The sequence below is a fragment of the Syngnathus typhle genome, linkage group LG16, assembly GCF_033458585.1.
Source record: "Syngnathus typhle isolate RoL2023-S1 ecotype Sweden linkage group LG16, RoL_Styp_1.0, whole genome shotgun sequence".
NCBI lineage: Eukaryota > Metazoa > Chordata > Actinopteri > Syngnathiformes > Syngnathidae > Syngnathus > Syngnathus typhle.
Window position 1 is genome coordinate 3306804 of NC_083753.1, and position 25647 is coordinate 3332450.

At 50.6% G+C, this 25647-nt stretch overlaps 2 protein-coding genes across 2 annotated transcripts; one reads left to right on the top strand and one right to left on the bottom strand.

Moving 5' to 3' along the window:
- The first annotated feature begins 535 nt into the window (after nucleotides 1-535).
- Nucleotides 536-23948, top strand: hectd1 (HECT domain containing 1). Its single transcript, XM_061302106.1, has 43 exons — nucleotides 536-703; nucleotides 6411-6528; nucleotides 6677-6828; nucleotides 6897-7131; nucleotides 7744-7971; nucleotides 8079-8363; nucleotides 8508-8778; nucleotides 8992-9068; nucleotides 9137-9235; nucleotides 9320-9434; nucleotides 9514-9688; nucleotides 9771-9909; nucleotides 9978-10148; nucleotides 10217-10439; nucleotides 10520-10783; nucleotides 10879-11090; nucleotides 11173-11316; nucleotides 11958-12052; nucleotides 12146-12251; nucleotides 12328-12462; nucleotides 12541-12680; nucleotides 12750-12962; nucleotides 13182-13292; nucleotides 13358-13524; nucleotides 13608-13784; nucleotides 14918-15784; nucleotides 15871-16092; nucleotides 16365-16498; nucleotides 16601-16757; nucleotides 16855-16925; nucleotides 17014-17165; nucleotides 17241-17289; nucleotides 17472-17688; nucleotides 17901-18111; nucleotides 18241-18442; nucleotides 18505-18642; nucleotides 18795-19252; nucleotides 20951-21109; nucleotides 21666-21744; nucleotides 21810-21903; nucleotides 22980-23130; nucleotides 23208-23352; nucleotides 23422-23948. The coding sequence occupies exons 3-43, from the start codon at nucleotides 6689-6691 to the stop codon at nucleotides 23557-23559; spliced, it is 7566 nt and encodes a 2521-aa protein (XP_061158090.1). The 5' UTR covers nucleotides 536-703; nucleotides 6411-6528; nucleotides 6677-6688; the 3' UTR covers nucleotides 23560-23948.
- On the bottom strand, nucleotides 23947-25350 carry ap4s1 (adaptor related protein complex 4 subunit sigma 1). The gene is made up of 5 exons (XM_061302108.1): nucleotides 25204-25350; nucleotides 24600-24686; nucleotides 24435-24503; nucleotides 24348-24359; nucleotides 23947-24261 (listed from the first exon to the last, which is right to left on the bottom strand). The coding sequence occupies exons 1-5, from the start codon at nucleotides 25348-25350 to the stop codon at nucleotides 24133-24135; spliced, it is 444 nt and encodes a 147-aa protein (XP_061158092.1). The 3' UTR covers nucleotides 23947-24132.
- Between the last annotated feature and the right edge of the window lie 297 nt (nucleotides 25351-25647).

The following is a 25647-nucleotide window of genomic DNA, read 5'->3' on the forward strand; positions in this document are numbered from 1 at the left end:
TGTGGTTGTAGTTATTTTTTTTTCCCAGTACAACTATGATGCGTGTATATATATATATATTTTTTTTTTTACAAAATTATTACAAATTAATACAAGTTTGTTGATTGAATGAATTTGGTCATTTGTATTAACTTCGGTCCGCTTTTTTAAAGAAAAAAAAAACAAAGGGAAGGAAATGCAATAAAAGTTACCTTAATTCTTTTCTTTAACTGTTATGTTTCCACCTCAAACGAGTTACATAATACGCCATAAACTTATTATTAGTAGTATGTGTTTTATTTTATTTTCATGTTTTGGGGTATTTCCAAGGTGACTCACCAATACCGAGGACTGATCGTTTTCATTATCATTTATTATTCATCCAAAGAAGTCCATGCTTACTCCACAATTTGTTAAATGTCTTCATACCGCCGCGCAAATATTAAACCAGGCCATGACAATTGAAAAAACATGGCGGTCGTCAGCGTGTATAATAGTTCCCAGTGGACAAGCGGTACTTGAACGTCGCACGGCCCGTGGGCACCGCTCCACTCCATTTCTTGCCACTGTTTGTGTGTGTTGTGTGCGCATGTGTTAGCGTGCGTGAATTTGTGTGTTGTTTTCCGGGCTGCCGTCCGCTCGGTCCACGCTGACCTCCTTGAAGCACCTCGCTGGAAAGGAACGCAACCCACGGGTGTCGGTGATACTTTTCTCCTTCCCCGCGGTAAGGAGCGACTATCCCCCTCCCAACGCGCACACATACACGCACGCACACCCACCCATGCACACGCGCACACGTCAAGAAAAGCCAGAGTGAGTGTTCGGGCCGGCTTATGTCTGCTATCCGGCGGCTGCGTCGCGGCCTGCTGGCTCTCTTGGAACTCGAGACCCGAGGCATGAGGCCGCCCGTGTTTTTGTCCGCGGTCACCTCGACTAACCCCGAGCCTGACTCGTCACTGTCGCATTCGTTGTCGGTGGCTGCAGGTTTGGTAAAACACGTGCGTGGATTTAACACGCCAATATGACAGCGTTATGTGAACATGTAAACAATTGTTAAATCTGCTTAGTCTCCGGGTAAGCTAGCGCGAAGCTTGCCACGAGCTAACCGGCTAATTCAAGGCAATTCGACCCTCTAATGTGCGTGGGAAAACTTATGAAACATGTGCACTTGTCCTCGTCGGTTGTTTTGGGGTTTTTCGAGTACTCGCGGTTTAGTCAAGTGGCTTGACAAGAGCGATTATGACGGAATGTTGTTGGTTGACGCTAGCGGCCCATCAGTCTGAGATGGTAACATGCTAAACCTACATGCACACTTGCTGGAGCGCGTTTGTGACCACTAGTCGAGTGTGATGGAAGCGGCGAGGCGGCCACACGATAAAATAAAAACGTGCCAGCACAACAGGACAGCTAGCACGGTTTGTGCATTATTTTGGGGTATTCTTTTTGACACAAATGACATGGTGTCAGTATAGCAATTGCATTTATTGGCCTTAATAACACAAAACAAGATATATACAATAACTAAAACATATTTACACACAAAACAACATAGATACAATAACAAAAACAGGTGTACACTGACATTTTTTAGTTATATAGTGGTACACTAAGTAAAAAAAAATACGGCCATCGGTGCACCATTTGAAGAAGAAAAAAAAAGTCCTCCTCTTGCGTTGGCACCTTTATTTGCCTACCTTGCATGTCAAGCACTGGGCTTCATAAGCATCACGATCAATGTTCCCTCTAATTTTTCATGTATCTGGGCATACACACAAGCTCCCTGAGCAAACTGAGGACTACTGTGAGCAACATCAGATATGCACGCTTTATTTTTTAAATAAGTAATTTGGTCCACTTAAAAAAAGACATAAATCTGAAAAATGGGATGTGTAGATGTTATACAGTATGTGAGAGTCCTGCTTTGGCCATGGGGAAGAGTCCTGCTGTGGCCATAGGAAGAGTCCTGCTTTGGCCATGGGAAGAGTCCTGCTTTGGCCATGGGAAGAGTCCTGCTTTGGCCATGGGAAGAGTCCTGCTTTGGCTATGGGAAGAGTCCTGCTTTGGCCATGGGAAGCTTTGGCCTGGCTGAAGGTCCTATTCTGGAAAATATGAGACATACACCTTTCAGACATAACATTTTGCTCACATTAAAACATTCACATTTTGCACAATGACTTGTGCTGTAGCTTGTGATACAGTGCAAATTCCTGTAACACTGTCTGTAAAATAATTAATTACACAGTTTTTCTTGGCATTTCTACTACCCATAAATGATCTAATAGTAACAGCATTTAATGATTAATATCCATAAAGACAAAATCTTAATAACCGTCACTAGAATATGCACAAATCTGACTTAAATTTTACCTTATTTTTCACGTCTGTCCTTCTCACTTCTCCAATGGTTGTACACTTTGTCCAGGTTGATGGCTTCGTCTGCTTCTTGCTTTGACTTTATGCGCATGCTGGTCCAAATGTGTCACTTCAAAATGATTTCTGCATTTTGTTTTGATATGATTCATTAAACTAAATCCTCTTTCACAGTCGGCACTGGAAGCTTGAAATGTAGCACAAATATCCACAAGCTGTGAGATCTCCTTTAGCTCCTCACATCTAAGTAGACCTTTCTCACTTGAAAAAGAAAAAATCTCACCCAATTTAACCACTTTTTCTTCAATTTGCACATACTCCGACAGCCATTCCATCTTAAAAGAACTGCATTTCTTTTTTACTGTGGCTTGGTGAGTGGATGTATCGCCGCCTGTTCGTTTCGCCATGATGCGGGGTTTGTATTAGCATCAATTAACTTGCTAGCTAACCTGCACGGCGCATATAGGCAGGGCCCAGACGCAAGCAGCGTCAATGCCATGATTGGCTTCGTACTGTAAGTGAACCGTATCGTATCATTGGCTGGACACCTGTCACTCACGATTGCGCACGCGCGCAGTTTAGAGGGAACATTGATCACGACCCTGGTGAAAGCACCGGAAATCTTTTATTTAACTCCTCCGTAAACGTGCATTTTTGTTCCGGCACTGCTTGTAAACACTCGGTGTAGACTGTCCAGCCCATCCTACTTTGTAGCAAAGTGACTAGATTTCAGGAGAAGGGTGTGACTTATTTGCGAACGATACTGAAAAACCTGGAATTGAGTGAAATGGAACGGAGTGGCAATTCTATTGACAATGTACTGTACATGTATTATGTTTGAGGCAGTCCGATAAAATCTTGGACGATTTTGAAATTCCCCCCGGAGATTATTTTAGGTTTCAAAAGTAGAACATGTCCGGGAAAAAGAGGACGTCTAGTCACCCTACGCTAAACTTAGAAAGTGATAACCGGTTTGTGGTTGTAACACCGGAGAGCTGTGTCCAGGTCACTCTTTGAAGGGAACTGGGACTCAACTCCCAAATGTCGCCTCGTGGTTTTGGACAAGTCTCTGTTTCGATCAAGGACAACGCATGATAGATTGACCTCTGAACAGATCTTTCTGTCTGAGATGTGTTAAGAGTGGACTTGTCCTGATAGTCTTGTCCAAAATGAATCTGGGCCGGCGATCTTAAATAGCAAAGTACGCAAGCAAAATCCCATCGAGTCGCTTGTCTTGATTTTAAAAGTGTCCCGACCGGAGACCATGGAAGCTGCTGCGAAGCTGAAAAGCAGCATGTACCGCACATGTTGGAATATGAGCGAACTGTTAAAGCCCACACATCACGGTAATAAATTCTATTGTTTTACGTTTTACTCATTAAGTTGTGGTCTATATAAAGTGGAACAGTGATGCTTTTGTATGAATTCCTTGTTTTGCTCGCAACACAGGTCCCTCCTTTCTTCTTGTTCTGAGGTGCAGCTCAGAGCAAGCCATTTTGGTGCAGTCTCTTTAAATGCAAATTAGATACTTCACATGCCGCAAGATGTGCCTCTCCTTTTCCAGTCGACATATTTGTAGTTTTTTTAGCCGAGGTAGCGATTACTTGCGCTGCAAACTTTTTGATTGATTAAAAGATGTCAACGGAAGACTTGTCCATACATACACATACATACATAACACGTAATAAATCCCCTCACAATATTTATGAACACGTGTTGTAAACAAGCACTGGAGTCAAGCTGCAAAGTAAGCTAACGAATGCATTTAACATATTATTGTGTTCCCCAAGAATAAAACAGCACCTTCGATGCAATGGGGCTTGTCACAATTACCCCAGAGTTACTATTTTTAGAACAGTAAACTGCGCATGCGCTGTGGTCGGACAAACACGAGCCGCACAGGTAGTGAACAGCTGGAGTGAAAAGGACCAACTCGCTATTTTTCTATCAGAAATAACATAAACGGACCTATCATGGTTGCAACCAAACACTGCTGCTTTGGTGTCTGCCGGAGCGACTTGGGATATATGAGGGGAGTTTTCTTCATATCTTTTCCAAAGCCGTGGATTGGCCGAGAGAAATGCTTTCGCTGGGTAGAAGCTTGTAAACGGCAGAGGTTTACAGTAAATAATGTCACCACACACACACGTCATGTATATCCCGCAGGACTGTTATAAAATGAGCTCAAATAGCGGCACTTGTCAGGGAGCTGCATCTATTTATTTTACAGTCAAACCTTGGTTTCCGAACGTCCCGGTTCTCGAAATAATCGGAATTCGAACAAAAAATTCTAGACTTTTTTGCTTCGGTTGTCGAACAAAATTCAGAGGTCGAACCTCGGGTGATGAGCCGGGAGGACCCGAGGAAACCCGACCGCGCGGCCCAGATGCCGACTGACTCCGTTGTTATTGTATTTTCGTTACTTTGAGGATTGTATTAACCCCTCATCATGCCTCCAAAGAAAGCAAATGGGAGCAGTAAAGCCATCCTAAAACACAAAGACGCTCTTAAAGCAATGCGACAGTGAGCGCCCGGCGCGCTGCGGTTGCGCGATCGGACAAAATTAAGCTCCCTGCGCACTTAGGTGCACTTAAATTTTGGAAAGTAGATCAGGACTTTAAAAATATTTTCAAAATTTTAGCGATGGCTCTGTCACAATAATGCGACCAGCGCGGTGCAGTTGCGCGGTCGGCGACGCGCTACTGTTGCGGGTTCGGGCGAACGGACAAAATTAAGCTCCCTGCGCACTTAGGTCCACTTACATTTTGGAAAGTACATCAGGACTTTAAAAATATTTTCTAAATTTCCGTGACGGCTCTGTCACAATAATGCGACTAGCGCGGTGCAGTTGCGCGTTCGGCAACGCGCTACGGTTGCACGGTTGGACAAATATGCGCAAATGAAAAAATGCTTAAAAAAAAATTATTTGTAATTGGAAAACATGATTCGGAATTCGAACTATTCACTTCTCGAACAGCCTTCTGGAACGTATTGTGGTCGAAAACCAAAGCTCCACTGTATTTGTAATGGGAACAGCGGATTCGCAAACCCGCCATGTTTTTGACTCGGATTTACGTTTGCCAAACACTCATTCCCTTGTTTGGTTTGTCTAGCCCCAACGGATGTGACGTAATAGATAAAAATACATAATAGATAACGGAGAAAACTGAACAGAGTAGAAACATAGCCCCTCAAACAGATCATAAAAGTATCTCTGCTGCACCTGGAGGGAAATACAGTGATCCCTTGCTACTTCACGTTTTGTTTATCGCGGCTTCACTACATCGCAGATTTTTTTTCCAAATTAAAAAAAACATTTAAAAGTCAAAATAAAACTTATGAATTGAGGAAATTAGGACAAATTAGTATTGCTCCGAATGTTCGTTTGCATTCCTTTAGAAGTCCGTTTTCGTGTGTTAGCATGATCGCGAATTAGCGTCTTTCCGGTAACTTCTTGTTGGTGACCGTACTTTGCGGATTTCACTTATCGCGGGTGGTTTTTGGAACCAATCATCCGCGATAAAAGAGGGATTACTGTGTTACACTTATCTACACTCTTGGAGACCCCAAATATGTACACATAGAAATTAATTTAAAAGCCCAAAAAGTGGATTTTGTATTATTTGTAATATTTAAATCACGAGAGAGAGAGAGGGAGGGATAATTTTTCTATAACAATAACCAATTCTTCGCGGAAATGCACGCTTTGTCATGGTTTCTGGGGTGCTGGTGTTTTTAGAGGCATATTTTCAGTTCAAAGTTAAATAGTAAATTGAGGGGGGAAAACCAAAAGAAGAGAAGAGAAAAGGGTCATCAGCGCCTACCAGCAGCGTGCAGCGCTCATGAGAAGCAAATCTGATTTGGTGTTGCAGCTATTCCGGACTTAAACTAAAGCCGCCATCCAAATCTCCCAGCATGCCCTTCCGTGACCGCCCCTTCCCCCACAATGCATTGCATCGGAAATTAACATGCCCCACTGGCCATTTGCTTCCCAGAGTAAAAGGCAGTGACAACCTTTGGAGAACAACATCTTTGATGGAACATTTGCGTGTGTCTGCCAGGCTGTGCGCTTGTTCCCTGTGAGAGCCGCTTCCCGCTTTCTGCTGGCTTGGATGAATCCCAAACAACCCGAGCAACGCGAGCACTGATTGGCCTAGAGCCATCCAGGTGGGTGGGTAGGTAGGTCACCTTTTCTTTCTTCTTTGTTTCATGTTGCGTGGTCAAGAGTCCCAGCGTGCGTGCTACGTTATGCTTGCTCTATTTTGTTGTAAGTAAAAGTGGCTAGTTTGTTGATTTTTGCGCAAAGCCGTATGTTTTGACATTTCAGCGGTGAGGTGCGATGGCAGACGTGGACCCCGACACCCTGCTCGAGTGGCTCCAGATGGGTCAGGGCGATGAGCGCGACATGCAGCTTATTGCGCTGGAGCAGCTCTGCATGCTGCTGCTCATGTCTGACAACGTGGACCGATGCTTCGAAACGTGAGTGGGGGGGCCGGGGAGAGGTTAGGGTTCTCATTGCTCAAGGACGCATGCCGGCCTTTGTCCAGGTGCCCCCCGCGGACCTTCCTACCGGCGCTGTGCAAGATCTTCCTGGACGAGAGTGCCCCCGACAACGTTCTGGAGGTGACGGCCCGGGCCATCACATACTACCTAGATGTGTCTGCCGAGTGCACGCGCAGGATCGTTGGTGTGGACGGCGCCATTAAAGCCTTGTGCAACCGCCTGGTGGTGGTGGAGCTCAACAACAGGACCAGCAGGGACCTGGCCGAGCAGTGCGTCAAGGTGAGGCGGGGCGCCAAAGGGTAACATACGGGCCTCCGCGCCATTTACTTGTTTGGAAGAGAATAAAATGAAGTCTTTGTTTAGGTTTGACTAAGGCCCCACATACTTGCAGATTCATCTATTCACTGATTTACCAAGCCACTGATTTACCAACCCCCCACTAACACCCAAGTAGCCGGGCTCCACCATATAATGGAGTGAGCTAGATTAAAGTTAACTACCGGCAAGATGAAAAACCATCAAGTGTTTTGAAAAATGACTTGTAGTATGGCGATGCCTTGAGGCCTTGTACTTCAAATAGTGGAAGTTTCAGCCTTCTCCAGAACAAAAATCACGGCAACTTCTTGAAAAACATCCTGTGAGGAGTCGTGATACGACAATTTGAAAGTGAGCCGCCCCTATATTAATTTTCAGCTGGGGCTCGAAAGGCAAGCATGGAGAGTCTCTGAAATGCAAGGCTGGAGTCGGCGATTGGGAGTGTTTAGTAGCGCGAGTTGCACGTTGTGTTGCACTGTTGCTAAAAGATTGACTGAGTGCTGTGTTGCATGTGGAGCCTCCAAAGTTGATCCAGCCAAAGCTGATCCAGTCAATGGAGTGGACTTGCTGTTGTAGGTCCTGGAGTTGATCTGCACCAGGGAGTCTGGTGCCGTGTTTGAGGCGGGCGGCCTGAACTGCGTGCTGAGCTTCATTCGTGACAGCGGCCACCTGGTGCACAAAGACACGCTGCACTCGGCCATGGCGGTGGTGTCGCGCCTCTGCGGCAAGATGGAGCCCCAGGACACTTCCCTGGAGACCTGCGTGGAGTCTCTGTCCAGCCTCCTCAAGCACGAAGACCACCAGGTCCGCCCCGCCTCCTCAACACAATTCCAAGCGACTGCAGTTGCTCGGGCAGATTGGATTTGTTTTCCGGGAAGGCCGGCTTGATTGAATTGTCTGCTTGCGCTCAGGTGTCGGACGGCGCCCTGCGCTGCTTTGCCTCACTGGCTGACCGCTTCACGCGTCGTGGGGTGGATCCGGCCCCACTGGCCAAGCACGGTCTGACGGAGGAGCTCCTGTCGCGCATGGCAGCGGCGGGTGGTGGCGCCGCGCCGGGCCCCTCCTCCGCCTGCAAGCCTGGCCGCCCATTGGCCGGCGCCGCCCCCTCCACCCCCGACTCAAAGCTCAGCAACCAAGTGTCCACCATCGTCAGCCTGCTGTCCACGCTGTGCCGAGGCTCGCCGCTCGTCACCCACGTACGTCCTCGTGCCGCTCCAGTTTATGGGATTACCTCTGCCGACCGCTGGTCGGCTCTCTGTCACTCAGCACATGCCCTCCTCCTCAAACTCGGCGAGGCTCAGTTCAGCTCGAGGCTCACCGCAGTGTTTTGATGCCAACAGGACCTGCTACGCTCCGCGCTGCTCAACTCCATGGAGTGCGCGCTGGGCGGGGATGAGCGTTGCGTGCTGGACACCATGCGCCTGGTGGACCTGCTGCTAGTGCTCCTGTTTGAGGGCCGCAAGGCGCTGCCCAAGTCCGCGGCGGGCTCCTCCAGCCGCATCCCCTGCCTGCGGCGCCTGGACAGCTCGGGAGAACGATCCCACCGGCAGCTCATCGACTGTATTCGCAGCAAAGACACGGATGCGCTCATTGACGCCATCGACACGGGAGGTGAGGGCGCCGGCCGAGAACGCCGTGGCTGTACAGACTCACCAGGGCTTTTCAAGTTAAATCGGCAATGTTCTTGCAAGATGGTGCCCAAGCGCCGTCTCATGGCGGCACACACAGAAGTTGAGGCGCTTTTGTCACAAATCTGAGCATTTGATAGGCTCCATAAAAGGGCGGCATTGGTGCGACTGAAATGAGATTTTAAACTGTTGGCAGCCTTCGAGGTGAACTTCATGGACGACGTGGGTCAGACCCTCCTCAACTGGGCGTCTGCCTTCGGCACGCAGGAAATGGTAAAGGAGCCACAAAGCTCAGCGCAAATGTGCCCGCTATTGATCCCGCTTCTTTTGCTTGCCAACAGGTGGAGTTCCTGTGTGAGCGTGGTGCCGATGTCAACCGAGGACAGAGGTCGTCTTCGCTGCACTACGCTGCCTGTTTCGGGCGGCCGCAAGTGGCTAAGGTAGCAACCCGACACTGTGGAAGGCGCCGCTCAACAGCGCCTGGTCTAAATGGTGCGTGCATGCATGCGTGCACTTGTACGCAGACTCTGCTCCGTCACGGCGCCAATCCTGACCTGAGGGATGAAGATGGAAAGACCCCCCTGGATAAGGCCAGGGAGCGAGGCCACAGCGAGGTCGTGGCCATACTGCAGTCTCCGGGTCAGTCTCTCGCGTGGCGAGAAAAGAGCCACCATAGCATTCTCCCGACCTGACGAGTGCGTGTTTGTGTGTGCGTCAGGTGACTGGATGTGTCCAGTAAACAAGAGCGATGACAAGAAGAAGAAAGACGTCAGCAAGGAGGAGGACGAAGGAGGCGAGCCGAAAGGAGACCCCGAAATGGCACCAGTCTACCTGAAGAGACTGTTGCCTGTTTTTGCACAAACCTTCCAGCAGACCATGCTGCCTTCCATCAGGTGGAATTGCTCACCTGATTGGCTCACTGAATCGACGTACTTTTTCCAGTGACTTACTCCCTCAAGTGTTTGTTTGTATCAGGAAAGCCAGCCTGGCCCTGATCCGAAAGATGGTCCACTACAGCGGCGAGTTGCTGCTGAAGGAAGTCTGCGACGGCGAGGCGGGCCACAATCTGCCCACTGTTCTGGTGGAGATCACCGCCACCGTGCTGGACCAGGAGGTAACCCCGTCTTGCCATTTGGATGGAGCGGGCCCCAATGAAACGAATGCCTTTCTCCCCCAACCCAGGATGACGACGATGGACACCTGCTGGCGCTGCAGATCATCCGAGACCTGGTGGACAAAGGGGGAGATGTTTTTCTGGACCAGCTAGCTCGACTGGGCGTCATCAACAAGGTGTCCACTCTGGCCGGACCCACGTCGGACGACGAGAACGAGGATGAGGTCAAAGCTGAGAAGGTGCGTCGAGGGAGTGAGGAAGGGTGACGGACAGCGGAAGACTTTGACCCATAATTGTGTGCGCACAGGAGGAGGAAGCCCAGGAGGATGCCCGGGAGATCCTCCAAGGAAAGCCTTACCACTGGCGGGACTGGTCCATCATCAGGGGCCGGGACTGTCTATACATCTGGTCGGACGCCGCCGCCCTAGAGCTGTCCAATGGCTCCAATGGCTGGTTCCGCTTCATCCTTGACGGCAAGCTGGCCACCATGTACTCCAGCGGCAGCCCCGAGGGTGGCTCCGACAGCTCTGGTAATGCCAAAACCAGCCGTACAAGAACAAAAGCCGCTTGAGTGATTTGACCACCTTTTTCTTTTTTTTTTCTCCCAAAGAGTCTCGCAGCGAGTTCCTGGAGAAGCTACAGCGTGCCAGGAGTCAAGTGAAGCCCGTCACGTCCAGCCAGCCAGTCCTGTCCGGTCTGGGTCCCGCCAAACTGACGGTGGGCAACTGGTCACTGATGTGCCTGAAGGACGGCGAGATCGCCATTCACAACTCGGACGGCCAGCAGGCCACCATCTTGAAGGAGGACCTGCCCGGCTTTGTCTTTGAGTCCAACCGGGGAACCAAACACTCCTTCACCGCCGAGACCTCGCTAGGTGAGAACGCTCTTGTCTTCATTTCGGAGGATGAGGCAACAATGTGCATCAAGCTGAGGGAGCTCCAACACCGGCTGTTCTGCCGTTTTGTGCAGGTTCAGAGTTTGTGACGGGTTGGACGGGCAAACGGGGTCGCAAACTCAAGTCCAAGCTGGAAAAGACCAAGCAGAAAGTGAAGAGCATGGCCAGGGAGCTGTATGACGACCACTTCAAGGCGGTGGAGAGCATGCCCAGGGGCGTTGTGGTCACCCTCCGAAACATCTCCACGCAGCTGGAGTCCTCCTGGGAGCTGCACACCAACAGACAGGTGCTCAGCATCACGCCTTGTCGGCGCCCCGCTGCTGCTGACAATAACCTTTGTCATTGTGCATGCCTGCGTTCAATGTCAGTGCGTTGAAGGGGAGAACACGTGGAGGGACCTGATGAAGACGGCCCTGGAGAACCTGATTGTGGTGCTCAAAGACGAGAACACTATTTCACCCTATGAGATGTGCAGCAGCGGCCTGGTGCAGGCCCTCTTCATCGTGCTCAACGTCAGTCACACAGGCACAAAGGCACTCTTTGGCGCACTTGGGTGCACGCGCGCACACACACACACACACACACACACACACACACACACACACACACACACACACACTGCCGCCATCCGACAATTTGCTATCCCAGTCAAACTTGTGTTGAATGAGCGAGTATGTGGATTATAAAAATTACACTGACAATTCTGCTCAGGTGAAGAAGAAGCAGAAATACAAGTGTTTGCTTTTCATCAGGTAATCATGATATAGATAAATATTTGCGCTAAGAAATATGCCATGATTGTGGTCACAAGTCGAAGAGATGTGACAACGCGCTGCCTGAAGGAAAAAGCGTGCTGAGGCATGGCTGTTCCTTTTTTTGGGTACCTTGCCTTTGTTTTGAAGTCTGCGTTGGCTCCAACAGTAACACGTGGGTCTTGCCGCGTTCGGCTTGACCGTTGCCTGGCTGAACATAAGCACTTAGGCCAGGCAACCTCAATCAAGGTACTCTCATTATTGTGGGATTCGGATAACACAAAATTTTCCGTAGACTTAGTCTCACGCAAACACTGTTGCGCAAGCTGAGCCGCGCTGTTGCTCACTGTCATCAGGTTACACAAACACTCACACACAATCGACGGTGCTGCTTTGTTCAGAGTGTTGACGTGGACCCGAAACCCGATCGGAAGCCTTTAATGGAGAGGATCAATGTCTTCAAAGCGGCCTTCAGCGAGAACGAAGACGACGAAAGGTAACGACGTGATGGGCCGGACCTCCCATAACAAAGCAACGTTTGTGTGAGCAAAAGCCACTGCATGAAGAATGCGTCTGTGTTTGCGCGCAGCCGGCCAGCTGTCGCCTTAATCCGCAAGCTAATTGCTGTCCTGGAGTCCATCGAGCGGCTGCCGCTGCACCTGTATGACACTCCCGGCTCTGCCTACAACCTGCAGGTGGGTCACGCACTCTCAACGGCTCCACAGTCGGTCGTCACAGTCACGTTGGCCACCCTCCGCATCGCCTTCTCAGATTCTGACCAGACGCTTGCGCTTCCGCTTGGAGCGAGCTCCGGGCGAGACGGCCCTGATCGATCGGACGGGCCGCATGCTCAAGATGGAACCGCTGGCCACCGTGGAATCTTTGGAGCAATACTTGCTCAAGATGGTCAGCCCACAGTCGACCTGGTGCTGGCCGCCACCTTGCTGGATTCTCATTTCTGGCTCTCCCTCGGCGTGAGCGCAGGTGGCCAAGCAGTGGTACGACTTTGAGCGCTCCTCCTTCGTCTTCGTCAGGAAGCTGCGGGAAGGCCAGACCTTTGCCTTTAGGCATCAGCACGACTTTGACGAGAACGGCGTCATCTATTGGGTCGGAACCAACGCTAAGTAAGTCGTGGCCTCTTACATTCGCCGTTGGCCGTGACGCCAGCCGTCAACGGATCGGTTGCCCCGCAGGACGGCCTACGAGTGGGTCAACCCCGCCGCCTACGGTCTGGTGGTGGTGACGTCATCGGAAGGGCGCAACCTGCCTTATGGCCGTCTCGAAGACATCCTCAGTCGGGACGGCTCCGCCCTCAACTGCCACACCAACGACGACAAGAACGCCTGGTTCGCCGTCGACCTCGGCCTCTGGCTCATCCCCTCGGCTTACACCTTGAGACACGCCAGGTACGCAAGCCAAACAAAGACGCCCCGGCCAATCGGAATGGGCTTCATTCAGCTGGCCTTGGCAACGTATTCAAATTCTTCCACAGTTTGCTGTGCTGCAGTTTAGTTATTTTTGTTTGTCCCTGCAAGTTCTACGCATGCCTCCCTTTAAGGTCGATAGGAAAGAAGCCTTTTTGCCGTCACGCTGCTGTCATCTGCTCATTCTTTGTCCCGGTTCAGGGGTTATGGGCGCTCAGCGTTGAGGAGCTGGGTCTTCCAGGTGTCCAAAGACGGTCAGAACTGGAGCACGCTTTACACGCACGTGGACGACTGCAGCCTCAACGAGCCGGGGTAAGCTTTTTTGGCACATGACGGTGGCCACGCAAGACTCCTCCGTGACCGATTTACGTGTTCAGGTCAACGGCTACTTGGCCCCTGGACCCGTCCAAAGATGATAAGCAGGGCTGGAGGCACATCCGCATTAAGCAGATGGGCAAGAACGCCAGCGCCCAGACGCACTACTTGTCTTTGTCGGGCCTGGAACTCTACGGCACAGTCACTGCCGTTTGCGAGGACCAACTAGGTGAGCACCTCAGCATGGCCGCAAGTGCGACTCATCGAGGCTTACAATGACGACGCGCGACACTTAACTGCTGACCCCCGCAGGCAAAGCCGTAAAGGAGGCTGAGGCCAACCTGCGGCGCCAGCGCCGCCTCTTCCGCTCTCAAGTGATGAAATACATTGTGCCGGGCGCGCGGGTGGTGCGCGGCATCGACTGGAAGTGGCGTGACCAAGATGGAAACCCGGCCGGCGAGGGCACCGTCACCGGAGAGGCCCACAATGGTAAGAACAGCTGGCGCAGATGAAGCTTTGTCGCGCACCTAAAAGAGAAAAAAATCTATTGGCTGCCGGAGCCACACGGTTGTAACGCAAGCCAATTATGCACCTGCTCCGCTCGTCTTCCCGAGGCTCCTCCCCTTGCTCAGTTTGTTGCCGTGAAGGATGATGATCTCAAATGTCTTCTGCTGTTTGTTCATGTGCTCCCCGTCACCGGACCACAATGGCGCTCGAGCCGCCTGTTTGTTTAAGGCTGCACCCATAGACGCGCGCCCGGCTGTGGCAAAGCTTCACCGTGGGTGGCAACGCCTCATTTGAGACAACTCTTGTTGGCGGCGCTTGGGCATAGTATCATTTTGCCCTTGACTTTGTGGCTCGTATGTAGAAGAACCCTGCCGTCTTGAGTGAATTTTATATCACGAGCTGAATGTTGAAATGGGTTCTAGTAAATGTCCATTTTAGTCCAGTCTTAAGAAAAAACATTGGATGTACAACATACGAGGAGCTGGTTTTTGTCAACGGGGATGAAATAAGATTACATTGCTGCCTTGAGATACGGATAAAAAATCGACAAACGTTTGTATTGCACTTCTTTTTTACCAGTCGCAGTTGAGGAATATAGACCCGTTCTCGCATGTCGCCGTTGGTGCCGGTCGTCAGCCTATATCTGCGTCGTGTGTTAGCATGAAGACATTCAGCTTCGACTGGAAGCGGCACAAAAGGGCTCGTTTTGCAAGTCAAGGGGGCGGCAACGACTGGATGGCTTGTCTGTTGGTAAAGTTGGGCTGCAAGTATCTCAAGGCACCAGTTTACAAATGAACAGGAATTGTTGCGGCTCTCTGATCGAAAATCGCTTTGCGCAATTTTTCCAGGTCAGTCGGTAACATTGGATGTTACGGATCCAAACGCGTTTAATCAGACCCCCGCATACTAGCAGTCGTCTATGTTGGTGGCCTTAACGGGCCGGCGCTGTGGTCCGGTGCTATTTGTTGGTCGTATGCGCCTCGTTCTCTTTTTCTCTCGTTCCTTCTCTTTCGTTCAGTCTGTACCTCCCTCCCTCTCTCTCTTTCACTCTGGCCTTCTCTGCCGGGTCTCTGACATCCATACGTGCGTGTCCTCCTATGTCTCTGTCCATCCAGGCTGGATTGATGTAACCTGGGATGCCGGCGGCTCAAACTCTTACCGTATGGGCGCCGAAGGGAAGTTTGACCTCAAGCTTGCTCCGGGGTACGACCCCGAGTCGGCTGCCTCAGCACCGTCACCCAAACCTGTCTCATCCGCTGTTTCAGGCCCCGCCTTTGGCGCGCTGGGACCCTCCCCGACCCCGGCAGCCGGCGGCGGCAACTCCGCGTCCACGCCGTCCTCGTGGAGCAGTCTGGTGAAAAATAACTGTCCAGACAAGGGCGGGGCCTCAGCGCTAAGCGGAGTCGGCTCTTCCAGCCGCAAGGGCAGCAACAGCTCCGTGTGCAGCGTGGCCTCCTCCTCAGACATCAGCCTGAGCTCCTCCCTTGGAGGGCGGCCAGACAAGCGGACCGAGGGGCCTCTCCCGGGCTGCCGGGAGGGCAGCGGCGCCATAGGCGGGGCCGGCTCCGAAGGCCGGCGACAGGAAGCCGTCGTGGTGCTGCCCTCGGCCGCGGAGGGTGCCGACGGCACCAAAGACCCATCCGACCCGGCGGCAGCCATCTCCATGGGCCTGGTCAGCGTGAGCTCGCCGGACGTAAGCTCCGTCTCAGAGTCCCCAAGTAAGGACGCGCCTCCCCAGAGGCCTTTGTGCTCTGCCGCCAACGCCCGCCTCTCGGTCAGCTCGTTGCTGGCGGCTGGTGCCCCTATGAGCTCCAGCGCCAGCGTGCCCAATCTGTCGTCGCGCGAGGCCAGCCTCATGGAGTCGTTTGTGCGCCGTGCGCCCAACATGTCCCGCACCAACGCCACCAACAACATGAACCTGAGCCGCAGCAGCAGCGACAACAACACCAACACGCTGGGCCGCAATGTCATGAGCGCGGCAAGTAAGTTGCCGGGATCCAAACGACTCGACCTGCGAGGGCTCGCTTGTTGAAATATGAACCATCCTTGCCGCCGTGTGCCTTGCCAGCATCTCCCCTCATGGGCGCCCAGAGCTTCCCCAACCTCACCACCACAGGCACCACCTCCACCGTCACCATGTCCACGTCCATCGTCACCAGCAGCAACAATGTTGCCACGGCGACCACTGGTCTGTCGGTGGGACAGATGCTCAGCAACACCTTGACCGCCAGCCTCACCTCCACATCCAGCGAGAGCGACACAGGGCAGGAGGCTGAGTTCTCGCTCTACGGTCAGTTTGCGCATTTTTACCGAGGGTCGCGTCATCCTTAAGTCGCAGCAGCTAATTGTCGGCCGAGTTTCCTCACGTAGTCGACGTCGGGGTAAACTAGCCGCATTAGCTAGCTCACCGTCGTCATTATTGTAGCCTTCGCTGTTTGAAATTTGGATTCTATTCTAATTGTTGGGCCCCGTTTCCGTCGCCAATACCTTAGGGGATTTGAGTAGAATTCCTAATAATGGTTGGGTTCTGTTTGGCTGTTGCAAAACTCCCCATTCGTGCAGACTTCCTGGACAGCTGCCGCGCAAACACACTACTGGCCGAGCTGGAAGACGAGGAGGACCTGCCAGAGCCCGATGACGATGACGACGAGAACGAGGACGATAATCAGGAGGATCAGGACTACGAGGAGGTCCTGGTATGCCAACAAAGTGCCCGCCGCGCCCACCCGCTCGGTCGCCAGCACCTACGAAGAGATCCAGCAAACGGGCAGTGAGCGCGCTCTGCCGACCTTACGCAGGAGGAGGAGGAATACGAGACCAAAGGTGGTCGCAGAAGGACGTGGGATGACGACTTTGTCCTCAAGAGGCAGTTCTCGGCTTTGGTCCCGGCCTTCGACCCTCGGCCCGGAAGGACCAACGTGCAGCAGACCACCGACCTGGAGATCCCCTCGCCGGGTAAGCAAAGACCACACCCCCAGGCCGCCTTTGTTTTCACCCAAAGCCAATAATGTCTGCTCCGCTCTCAACGTTCTCTCTTGGTCGTGGCTTTCAGGGACTCCCTGCTCAGAGGTGCAGGAGGAGGTGGAGTGCGCTCCGTCCCCACACCTGGCCCTCACTCTCAAGGTAGCTCTTTGTGGCACACCTCTGACGCTGATGAGCAGGCTTATCCCCCTAAGCTCGCACTTTCTCTCTCGCTCTCTCTCTCTCGCAGGTGGCAGGTCTGGGCGCAACACGGGAGGTGGAACTTCTTCTGTCCGACTACAAGTCCACCATCTTCTTCTACGTCCAGCGGCTCCTGCAGCTCTCGTGCAACGGCGCCGTCAAGACAGACAAGCTGCGGCGCATTTGGGAGCCAACTTACACGTGAGAGCGCACCACGAGCTTCCGGCAGCGGCGTGCGAAGACGCACGTGTCTTGACGCTTTTGTCCTTGCCTCAGGATCATGTACAGAGAGCTGAAGGACGCAGACAAGGAAAGCGACAAGACGGTAACTATCGCCGCATGCCGGGACCAATAAAAATGCAAAGCACCCGTGAATATTTGATTTGTATTTGGCGGAGGCGGCATGTCTAAGTGGCACGATATTTGGTTCCAATGGAGCACAATACGCAAAGCATAAATATGCGCCGAGTCGCGCCCTCACCGTAACCATGCGCTGGTTGCCTTCAGGACGTGTGTGAGCACAGCGTGGGCCGCAGTGGTGGCCCGAGTCCCGGCGCCTCGCCAAGCGAGCGCGGCGGTGACATCTTGGCCTGTGGCGGGGAGGCGCAGGCCAAGGCGGGCTCAGCGCACAGCGCCTGCAGCGTGGAAGATGTCCTGCAGCTGCTGCGCATCCTCTACATCATCGGGGGAGACGGCACCTCCAATGCCCGCACGCTGCAAGAAGGTTGGCACACAACTTTGTCATTGGCATTTTTGGCTCACCCTTTAGGATTTGGTGCCTGCTATTCTATTGAATGACTGTGGAAGTTGATGCCGGTGAATGCCATTGGTTTGTTTACATATGCAAGTTAGCTGCCCAACCCAAACACGGGAAGGGGGCCAATCATTCCATATTAACCTCAGCGTGACCTCACCCGAACGACTGCGTGAGCGCAGACGCGGACGAGCTGCAGTTCAACGCCTCGCCAGACGAGTTCACCAGCAAGAAAATCACCACCAAGATTCTGCAGCAGATCGAGGAGCCGCTGGCCCTGGCCAGCGGCGCGCTGCCTGACTGGTGCGAGCGCCTCACCTCCAAGTGTCCTTTCCTCATCCCCTTCGAGACCCGACAGCTCTTCTTCACTTGCACCGCCTTTGGAGCCTCCAGGTGAGACCCGCGCGCACTGCTCGAGACCCATTCGGCAATTCCAGATCAGAGTTATTGAAATCGGTGGAGAATTGTGGCGGGAGGAGCCAGGAGTGCGTCAATGTCTTGTCTCACGTGCATGTACTGCAGGGCCATCGTGTGGCTGCAGAACCGCCGTGAGGCCACCATGGAGCGGTCGCGGCCATCCACCGCCGTCCGCCGGGACGACCCCGGTGACTTTCGGGTGGGCCGTCTCAAGCATGAGCGCGTCAAAGTGCCCCGAGGTGACACCATGATGGAGTGGGCCGAGGCCGTCATGCAGATTCACGCCGACAGGAAGTCCGTGTTAGAGGTGAGCGCTCGCTGCTTGCCTGCCTGCCTGCGTTCTGTATTTGACACACGTGTCTCGTCCAGGTGGAGTTTCAGGGAGAGGAGGGCACTGGTCTGGGACCCACTTTGGAGTTTTACGCTTTGGTGGCGGCGGAATTCCAGACCACCTCCTTGGGAATTTGGTTGTGTGACGACGACTTCCCCGACGATGAATCCAGACAGGTCGCCATGGACGTATTTTTTTTGTCTCCCTTATTGGGTCTCACACTCTCTAACGAGCTCTCACCATTTTCACACACACGCACGCTTACTCACTGGTGCAGTTTTCCAATGCTCCCACGTTAACGCTAAGCTAACGTCCCTCTGTGTGACAGGTGGACCTGGGCGGTGGCCTTAAGCCGCCGGGCTACTACGTGCAGCGTTCGTGTGGCCTCTTCCCTGCGCCGTTCCCACAGGACAGCGAGGAGCTGGAGCGCATCAGCAAGCTCTTTCGCTTCCTGGGCGTCTTCCTGGCCAAGTGCATCCAGGACAACCGGCTGGTGGACCTGCCCATCTCGCAACCCTTCTTCAAGCTGCTCTGCATGGGCGACATCAAATCCAACATGAGCAAGCTGCTCTACTCGTCGCAGGGCGCCGCCGACCTGGAGCGCTCGCCGCCGTCCGACGTGCGCTCCGAGGCGTCCACCGAGGAGAGCCGGGAGACCTTCTCGGTGGGGAGCTTCGACGACGACTCCAAGTCAGAGTTCATCATGGACCCGCCCAAGCCCAAACCCCCCGCCTGGTACCACGGCATCCTCACTTGGGACGACTTCCAGCTGGTCAACCCGCACAGGTGTCCTCGCGCGCGCCTCCACCCGCTGCACTTGCTTATTGTTGCTGTTGTGCCGTCACCAACCAGGTCACGCCCCTTAAAGGCACACTCAAGTACTGCAGTATGGGTGACTTTTACTTTGTTTTAAACTACTGTTTGCGTCACACGGTATACAGTGCCTTGCGAAAGTATTCGGCCCCCTTGAACCTTTCAACATTTCGCAACATTTCAGGCTTCAAACATAAAGATATAAAAGTTTAATATTTTGTCAAGAATCAACAACAAGTGGGACACAATCGTGAAGTGGAATGAAATTTATTGGATAATTTAAACTTTTTTAACAAATAAAAAACTGAAAAGTGGGGCGTGCAATATTATTCGGCCCCCTTGCGCTAATACTTTGTAGCGCCACCTTTTGCTGCAATTACAGCTGCAAGTTGCTTGAGGTATCTGAGTTTTGCACATCGAGAGACTGGAATTCTTGCCCATTCTTCCTTGCAAAACAGCTCGAGCTCAGTGAGGTTGGATGGAAAGCGTTTGTGAACAGCAATCTTCAGCTCTTTCCACAGATTCTCGATTGGATTCAGGTCTGGACTTTGACTTGGCCATTCTAACACCTGAATACGTCTATTTGTGAACCATTCCATTGTAGATTTGGCTTTATGTTTTGGATCATTGTCCTGTTGGAAGATAAATCTCCGTCCCAGTCTCAGGTCTTTTGCAGACTCCAACAGGTTTTCTTCCAGAATGGTCCTGTATTTGGCTCCATCCATCTTCCCATCAATTTTAGCCATCTTCCCTGTCCCTGCTGAAGAAAAGCAGGCCCAAACCATGATGCTGCCACCACCATGTTTGACAGTTGGGATGGTGTGTTCAGGGTGATGAGCTGTATTGCTTTTACGCCAAACATATCATTTTGCATTGTAGCCAAAAAGTTCGATTTTGGTTTCATCTGACCAGAGCACCTTCTTCCACATGTTTGGTGTGTCTCCCAGTTGGCTTGTGGCAAACTTTAAACGAGACCTTTTATGGACATCTTTGAGAAATGGCTTTCTTCTTGCCACTCTTCCATAAAGGCCAGATTTGTGCAGTGCACGACTGATTGTTGTCCTATGGACAGACTCTCCCACCTCAGCTGTAGTTATCTGCAGTTCATCCAGAATGATCATGGGCCTCTTGGCGGCATCTCTGATCAGTCTTCTCCTTGTTTGAGAGGAAAGTTTGGAGGGACGGCCGGGTCTCAAAGAGCAGGTGCATTTATACGGAGACTTGATTACACACAGGTCCATTCTATTTATCATCATCAGTCATTTAGGACAACATTGGATCATTCAAAGATCCTCACTGAACTTCTGGAGTGAGTTTGCTGCACTGAAAGTAAAGGGCCGAATAATATTGCACGCCCCACTTTTCAGTTTTTTATTTGTTAAAGTTTAAATTATCCAATAAATTTCGTTCCACTTTTGGTGATTCTTGACAAAAAATAAATTTTTTATATCTTTGTTTGAAGCCTGAAATGTAGCGAAATGTTGAAAGGTTCAAGGGGGCCGAATACTTTCGCAAGGCACTGTTGTATACTGTAGTTCATCATATAGACGCTGCTTGATTTAAAAATCTTGCTTAAAATTTGGTTTCCATGACGTACATTGGATTAGCAATTGAGGAGGTGGTCAGGCCATGAGGCCAAAATAAGCACATTCTCTCGTCGACCAATCACAGGGCCAGCTTTCTGAAGGAGGTCAAGGATCTGGCAGTGAAAAGGCGGCAGATCCTGACCTGTAAAATTCTGTCCGAGGACGAGAAGAACACGCGACTGCAGGATCTGACGCTTCTGAACACCCTGGGCTCCGGACCCCCGCTCGGCATTGAAGACCTCGGGTGACTTGAGACCCCAACTGTCACAAACACACAAATGCGCACGCACACACAAAAACACAAACACACAAGTTCATCCGATGCTCCGTAAACTTAAGCTGTAGCTGCTGCCTTAAAATTTGCATTTCTTCTTGGACGATAAACAATACATGGCTGTGAATATTATTTTGTGTTTCCATGTAGTGTTTGGCTCTCTTTTTAATATTTGTTGCTGAACAGGTCACCACTGTGTGTTTGACGCTAGTTTTGTTAGCCCGCCAGTAGGGTTTTCCATTGCGCATCAGCGTTAAGCTAGCTGACTTGTAAGGCAAAATGGTGGCCTTACTCGCGTCTCTTCATTGACGCTAGTTTTGTTAGACTGTCAGTGGCGTTTTCCATCGTGCATCAGTGTTAAGCTAGCTGACTTTTGTAAGGCAAAATGGTGGACTCACTCGCGTGTCTCCATTGACGCTATTTTTGTTAGCCTGTCAGTGGCGTTTTCCATTGCGCGTCAGCGTTAAGCTAACTGACCTTTGTAAGGCAAAACGGTGGCCTTACTCGCGTGTCTCCTCCCACGCAGGTTGAACTTCCAGTTCTGTCCATCTTCCAAAGTTCACGGTTTCTCGGCCGTGGACCTCAAACCCAACGGAGACGACGAGGTAAGCATGCCTGTTTTACGTGCAAACGCGCTGCATCTGGCTAACGCCAGTGTGGGTGTGTGTAGATGGTGACCGTGGAGAACGCCGAGGACTACGTGGAGTTAATGTTTGACTTCTGCATGCACATGGGGATACAGAAACAGATGGAGGCGTTCAGAGGTACGCACTTGCTTGTGTATGTACTAACTTCCACAAGGAATTTAGTGGTCAGAAATAAAGTAGCTAAAGTAAGTCGTGTTTTTTTGTTAGCTAATTACCGTTTTTTCCATGTATAATGCGCAAAATTTAACTAATTTATCGTCCTAAAATCAGGGGTGCGCATTATACATTGGTACAAAAAAAAAAAAAAAAATGTTTTTTAAATATTTTTTTTAATCCGGATAGGATACGGAGGCCGCCATTACAGATGCGCTTTCTTCTCTGCTGTTCACTTCAAACACGCTCCATACGAACACAATGCTCTCGTATCAGACGCTTGCCTGCTCGTTTGCTGTCACAATGTACCCTACACAAATCCGAAACGTTTCTTCGCTATCGAGTTTGCTAGCGCATGCGCAGTGATACTGACCGGCAGAACCACATCCGGTTGTTCCCAAAGATGATCTTTTTTCTGAAATAATTTTATGTTTACAGACTTAAGTAGGAGTAAAAATTTGGGTGCGTATTATACATGGGTACAGGCTTTTTTCCAGCATCAACATGCCATTTTTAGGGTGCGTATTATACATGGGGGCGCATTATACATGGAAAAAAACGGTAGTTGTTTATTTTATACTTGGTTGGACCAACGGTTTAGAGTGGATTGGAAAAGTTGGTTTCTCTGAACGCTAATGCTGGTTGTCAACGGTAATTAGCTGCTTTTTAGGAGGGGACGTCAAAGGTGAGGACAATGTGAAGGGATGGGCCGCATGCCAATTTGAGGAAATCGCTCGCTTCTCTCGTCGCGCTTTTCCCCCTTGTTACATGTGGAAAAGAGAGACACCATACAAACACATCCGGATGCTTTTTTGCTGTGTTCCTGAATGTTCATTGCCCTTGAAAAAAAAAAACGCACTAGGGTTGCCAACTCCCTGAAGACTAGATAATGAATTTGTGATTTTGTTTCTTAGTGGGTTTTTTTCACCTGCGTGAGTAGTGGTTTGACTGCTTAATTACAAACACACCATTTAGCTGGTTACTTGGTTAGTTAGCCAGCTAGTTAGTGATTTGCCGGTGCTGTGGTACCTTGCCATCAGAGGGTTTCAACTGCGTTTTCCCGATGGAGAAGTTGAGCTCGTTCAGCCACAAAGAAGTTCAGATGATCCTGTGTGGCAACCAGTCGCCTTCGTGGACTTCTGATGACATCATCAACTACACTGAGCCAAAGCTGGGCTACACCAGAGACAGGTCCCAACAACTTGCCCTTCCTCGTCCTCGGGTGGGTGGGTCGCGAAAACTTTCCCCTTTGTTTTTGCCACACTCAGCGCGGGCTTCCTGCGCTTCGTGCGCGTCCTGTGCGGAATGTCGTCGGACGAGAGGAAAGCCTTCCTGCAGTTCACCACTGGCTGCTCCACGCTGCCTCCTGGAGGCCTGGCCAACCTGCACCCACGCCTCACCATCGTCAGAAAGGTAAGCGGCCAAAGTCTCCGTGCACAAGGCCGCTCCATGAGACTGCAACTTTTTGACCTTTACCCTCAGGTGGACGCGACGGACTCGAGCTACCCGTCGGTCAACACGTGCGTTCACTACCTGAAGTTGCCCGAGTACTCGTCCGAGGATATCATGAGGGAACGTCTGCTGGCTGCCACCATGGAGAAGGGCTTCCACCTCAACTGATGACCTGGTGGGTTGGTGGTGGGGGGGGGGTCGGTCTCCCCACAGCCATTCTCACCCACCCGCTATGTGTGTGGATGTGTGTGGATGTGTGTGTCCTGTCTTTCCCTTTTTTGTGACCACATTTTGAGTTGTTTTGGCTTTTGTTTTTAGTCTTTGATTGCTTTGTGCGTGCGTGGTGGTTCTTTCCAGAGACACAAACACTGGTCGTTCGTTCATTCTTTTGTTTCTGTCCGTGTGCGAAGGGTAAACAGAAAAAAAATCCTGTATTTTCTTTGTATATTATAAACATTTATTTAACTCAAGTTGCAGTTTGAGCTAAACAAATATTTTCAAAAATGTGTTTGCTCCATAAAAAAAAGATCATTAAAATGTTTGCAAGGTAAAAAGAAGCTTTTGAATTTTTTTTTTTTTTTTTTTTACTTTGCACCACTTTACATTTGAACACTTTAAGCGTGATTGACCGTGACAGCAATTAAATGACAAAGAACCATCCTTTGTCATTACGACCAAAAGCGTAGCAGTTGACGTGTCGGTGAAAAATGTTTAAAAATTCCAGTTTATCTCCTTTTGGCATCAGCCGTCGGCCATCTTGTCCAGGGTATTGAGTAGGCCGAGGACGTTGCTCTTATTGGTCTCCACGACACGTCCGTTCTGGATCATCTCGTCCAGGATGATGTGAACGCGGTCCAGGTTGAACATAATCTGCGACACCAGCGACTCAAGGAACACCCATATTTTTTTGTACATTTTTACGCACTAGTTTGAGGTCACGTGACTTGAAAGGATACGTCCAGTTCGCTCTTCAAAAGGTACAAAAAAGAAAAAAACACGGAAGTGGGATACTACGAATGTGACTGACATCTTTACCAACTCACCACGTGGCTGAAGTATTTGTCGAGAACCTCCACAAAGTTCTGTACTAGCTCATAGATGGACAACTCGTTCTGCGGGAGCAAGAAAATCATCAGTCCTCACGCTAAGCTCAGCTACTGCGCGTGAGGACGAGTCACGGGGGAGGCGTGGAGCTGAAGGCGACCCACCTCATCCTCGGTGATGCCCACGGCGATGTAGAGGGCAGCGTACTGCCGGAAAACCACTTTCAAGTCTTGGTACTCCACAAAGGAACACTGGGAATGACAGACAGATTTGGCACAGACAGGAAGTGAACTGGGGACTATTGGGAACACATTCACTAATCTCACAATTACTACATAAGGGCTGTTCTGTTTTGTTCTTTTCTTAAGGTAGAAAATCTGTGCAGCCGCCAACATACACAAATTCCATTGTGGGTTCCTGTTTGTGGATTTATTTTATTTATTTTGGGGGGGTACAGTTAGTACTTAATTTGTGTGTTTTTGTATTTTACTGATGGCTCTTGAATTTCCCCCCGGGATCAATAAAGTAGCTAGCTATCTCTAATTTTGTTTTGCAGCTTGTTTATTTCTGGTGTAGTTCTGCCGCTGACCACGAGATGGCAACACAGTTTTTTGTCGGTGTAAAGTTTTTGATGTAGTTTTTGTATTGCATTTCTATTGTATAGTACTCCCGGATGTATATTCTATATCCTCTGCAAAGATTTATGAATATTTACAGCACGGGGGTTATTGCTAAGCCGAGTGCACGTGATGCACAGCAAGCGCTCACCTGGTCTCTATTGCGGCTTAGGCAGGCACGGACGACGTTGGCCTCCAACGCCGTCCTGCAACTCATGTTGACGGGCTGGTAGTACCTGCAGAGTCGGGTCTGACCCTGGCGGTTCACCATCAGGATGAAGGTGATCATGCTTGACATTGATTGGCTGAAGCCTTCTGACGTTGATCGCGATGTCACCGACGACAACAAAGCAGTGGCCTTTTGAGGTTTTTCTAATTTTTGCGTCAAATTTTTGAAACACGTTACCTTGCTTTTGCAACTATTCCTTGAGTTTAAAAATAATGAGTTTAAATAAAAAGCATTAAGTGAGACATTGACGTAATTCTAATGCGAACTTGGGAGTGCGACTGCGTCCATTTCTCAGTGCAATGCATTAATAATGATAATTAATAGTATTTCAAAACACGTTCGTGCATTGATTCCATAAATACTGTC

Bases quoted from the DNA above. Each gene is read 5' to 3' on its own strand.
- hectd1 (XM_061302106.1), top strand. From the start codon at position 6,689: ATGGCAGACGTGGACCCCGACACCCTGCTCGAGTGGCTCCAGATGGGT. The intron at 10,784-10,878 runs GTGAGAACGCTC...CGTTTTGTGCAG, and splicing joins CACCGCCGAGACCTCGCTAG to GTTCAGAGTTTGTGACGGGT. The intron at 13,293-13,357 runs GTAAGCTTTTTT...TTACGTGTTCAG, and splicing joins TGCAGCCTCAACGAGCCGGG to GTCAACGGCTACTTGGCCCC.
- ap4s1 (XM_061302108.1), bottom strand. From the start codon at position 25,350: ATGTCAAGCATGATCACCTTCATCCTGATGGTGAACCGCCAGGGTCAG. The intron at 24,687-25,203 runs GTGAGCGCTTGC...TGTCATTCCCAG, and splicing joins TAAGCCGCAATAGAGACCAG to TGTTCCTTTGTGGAGTACCA. The intron at 24,504-24,599 runs GTGGGTCGCCTT...TTGCTCCCGCAG, and splicing joins TGGGCATCACCGAGGATGAG to AACGAGTTGTCCATCTATGA.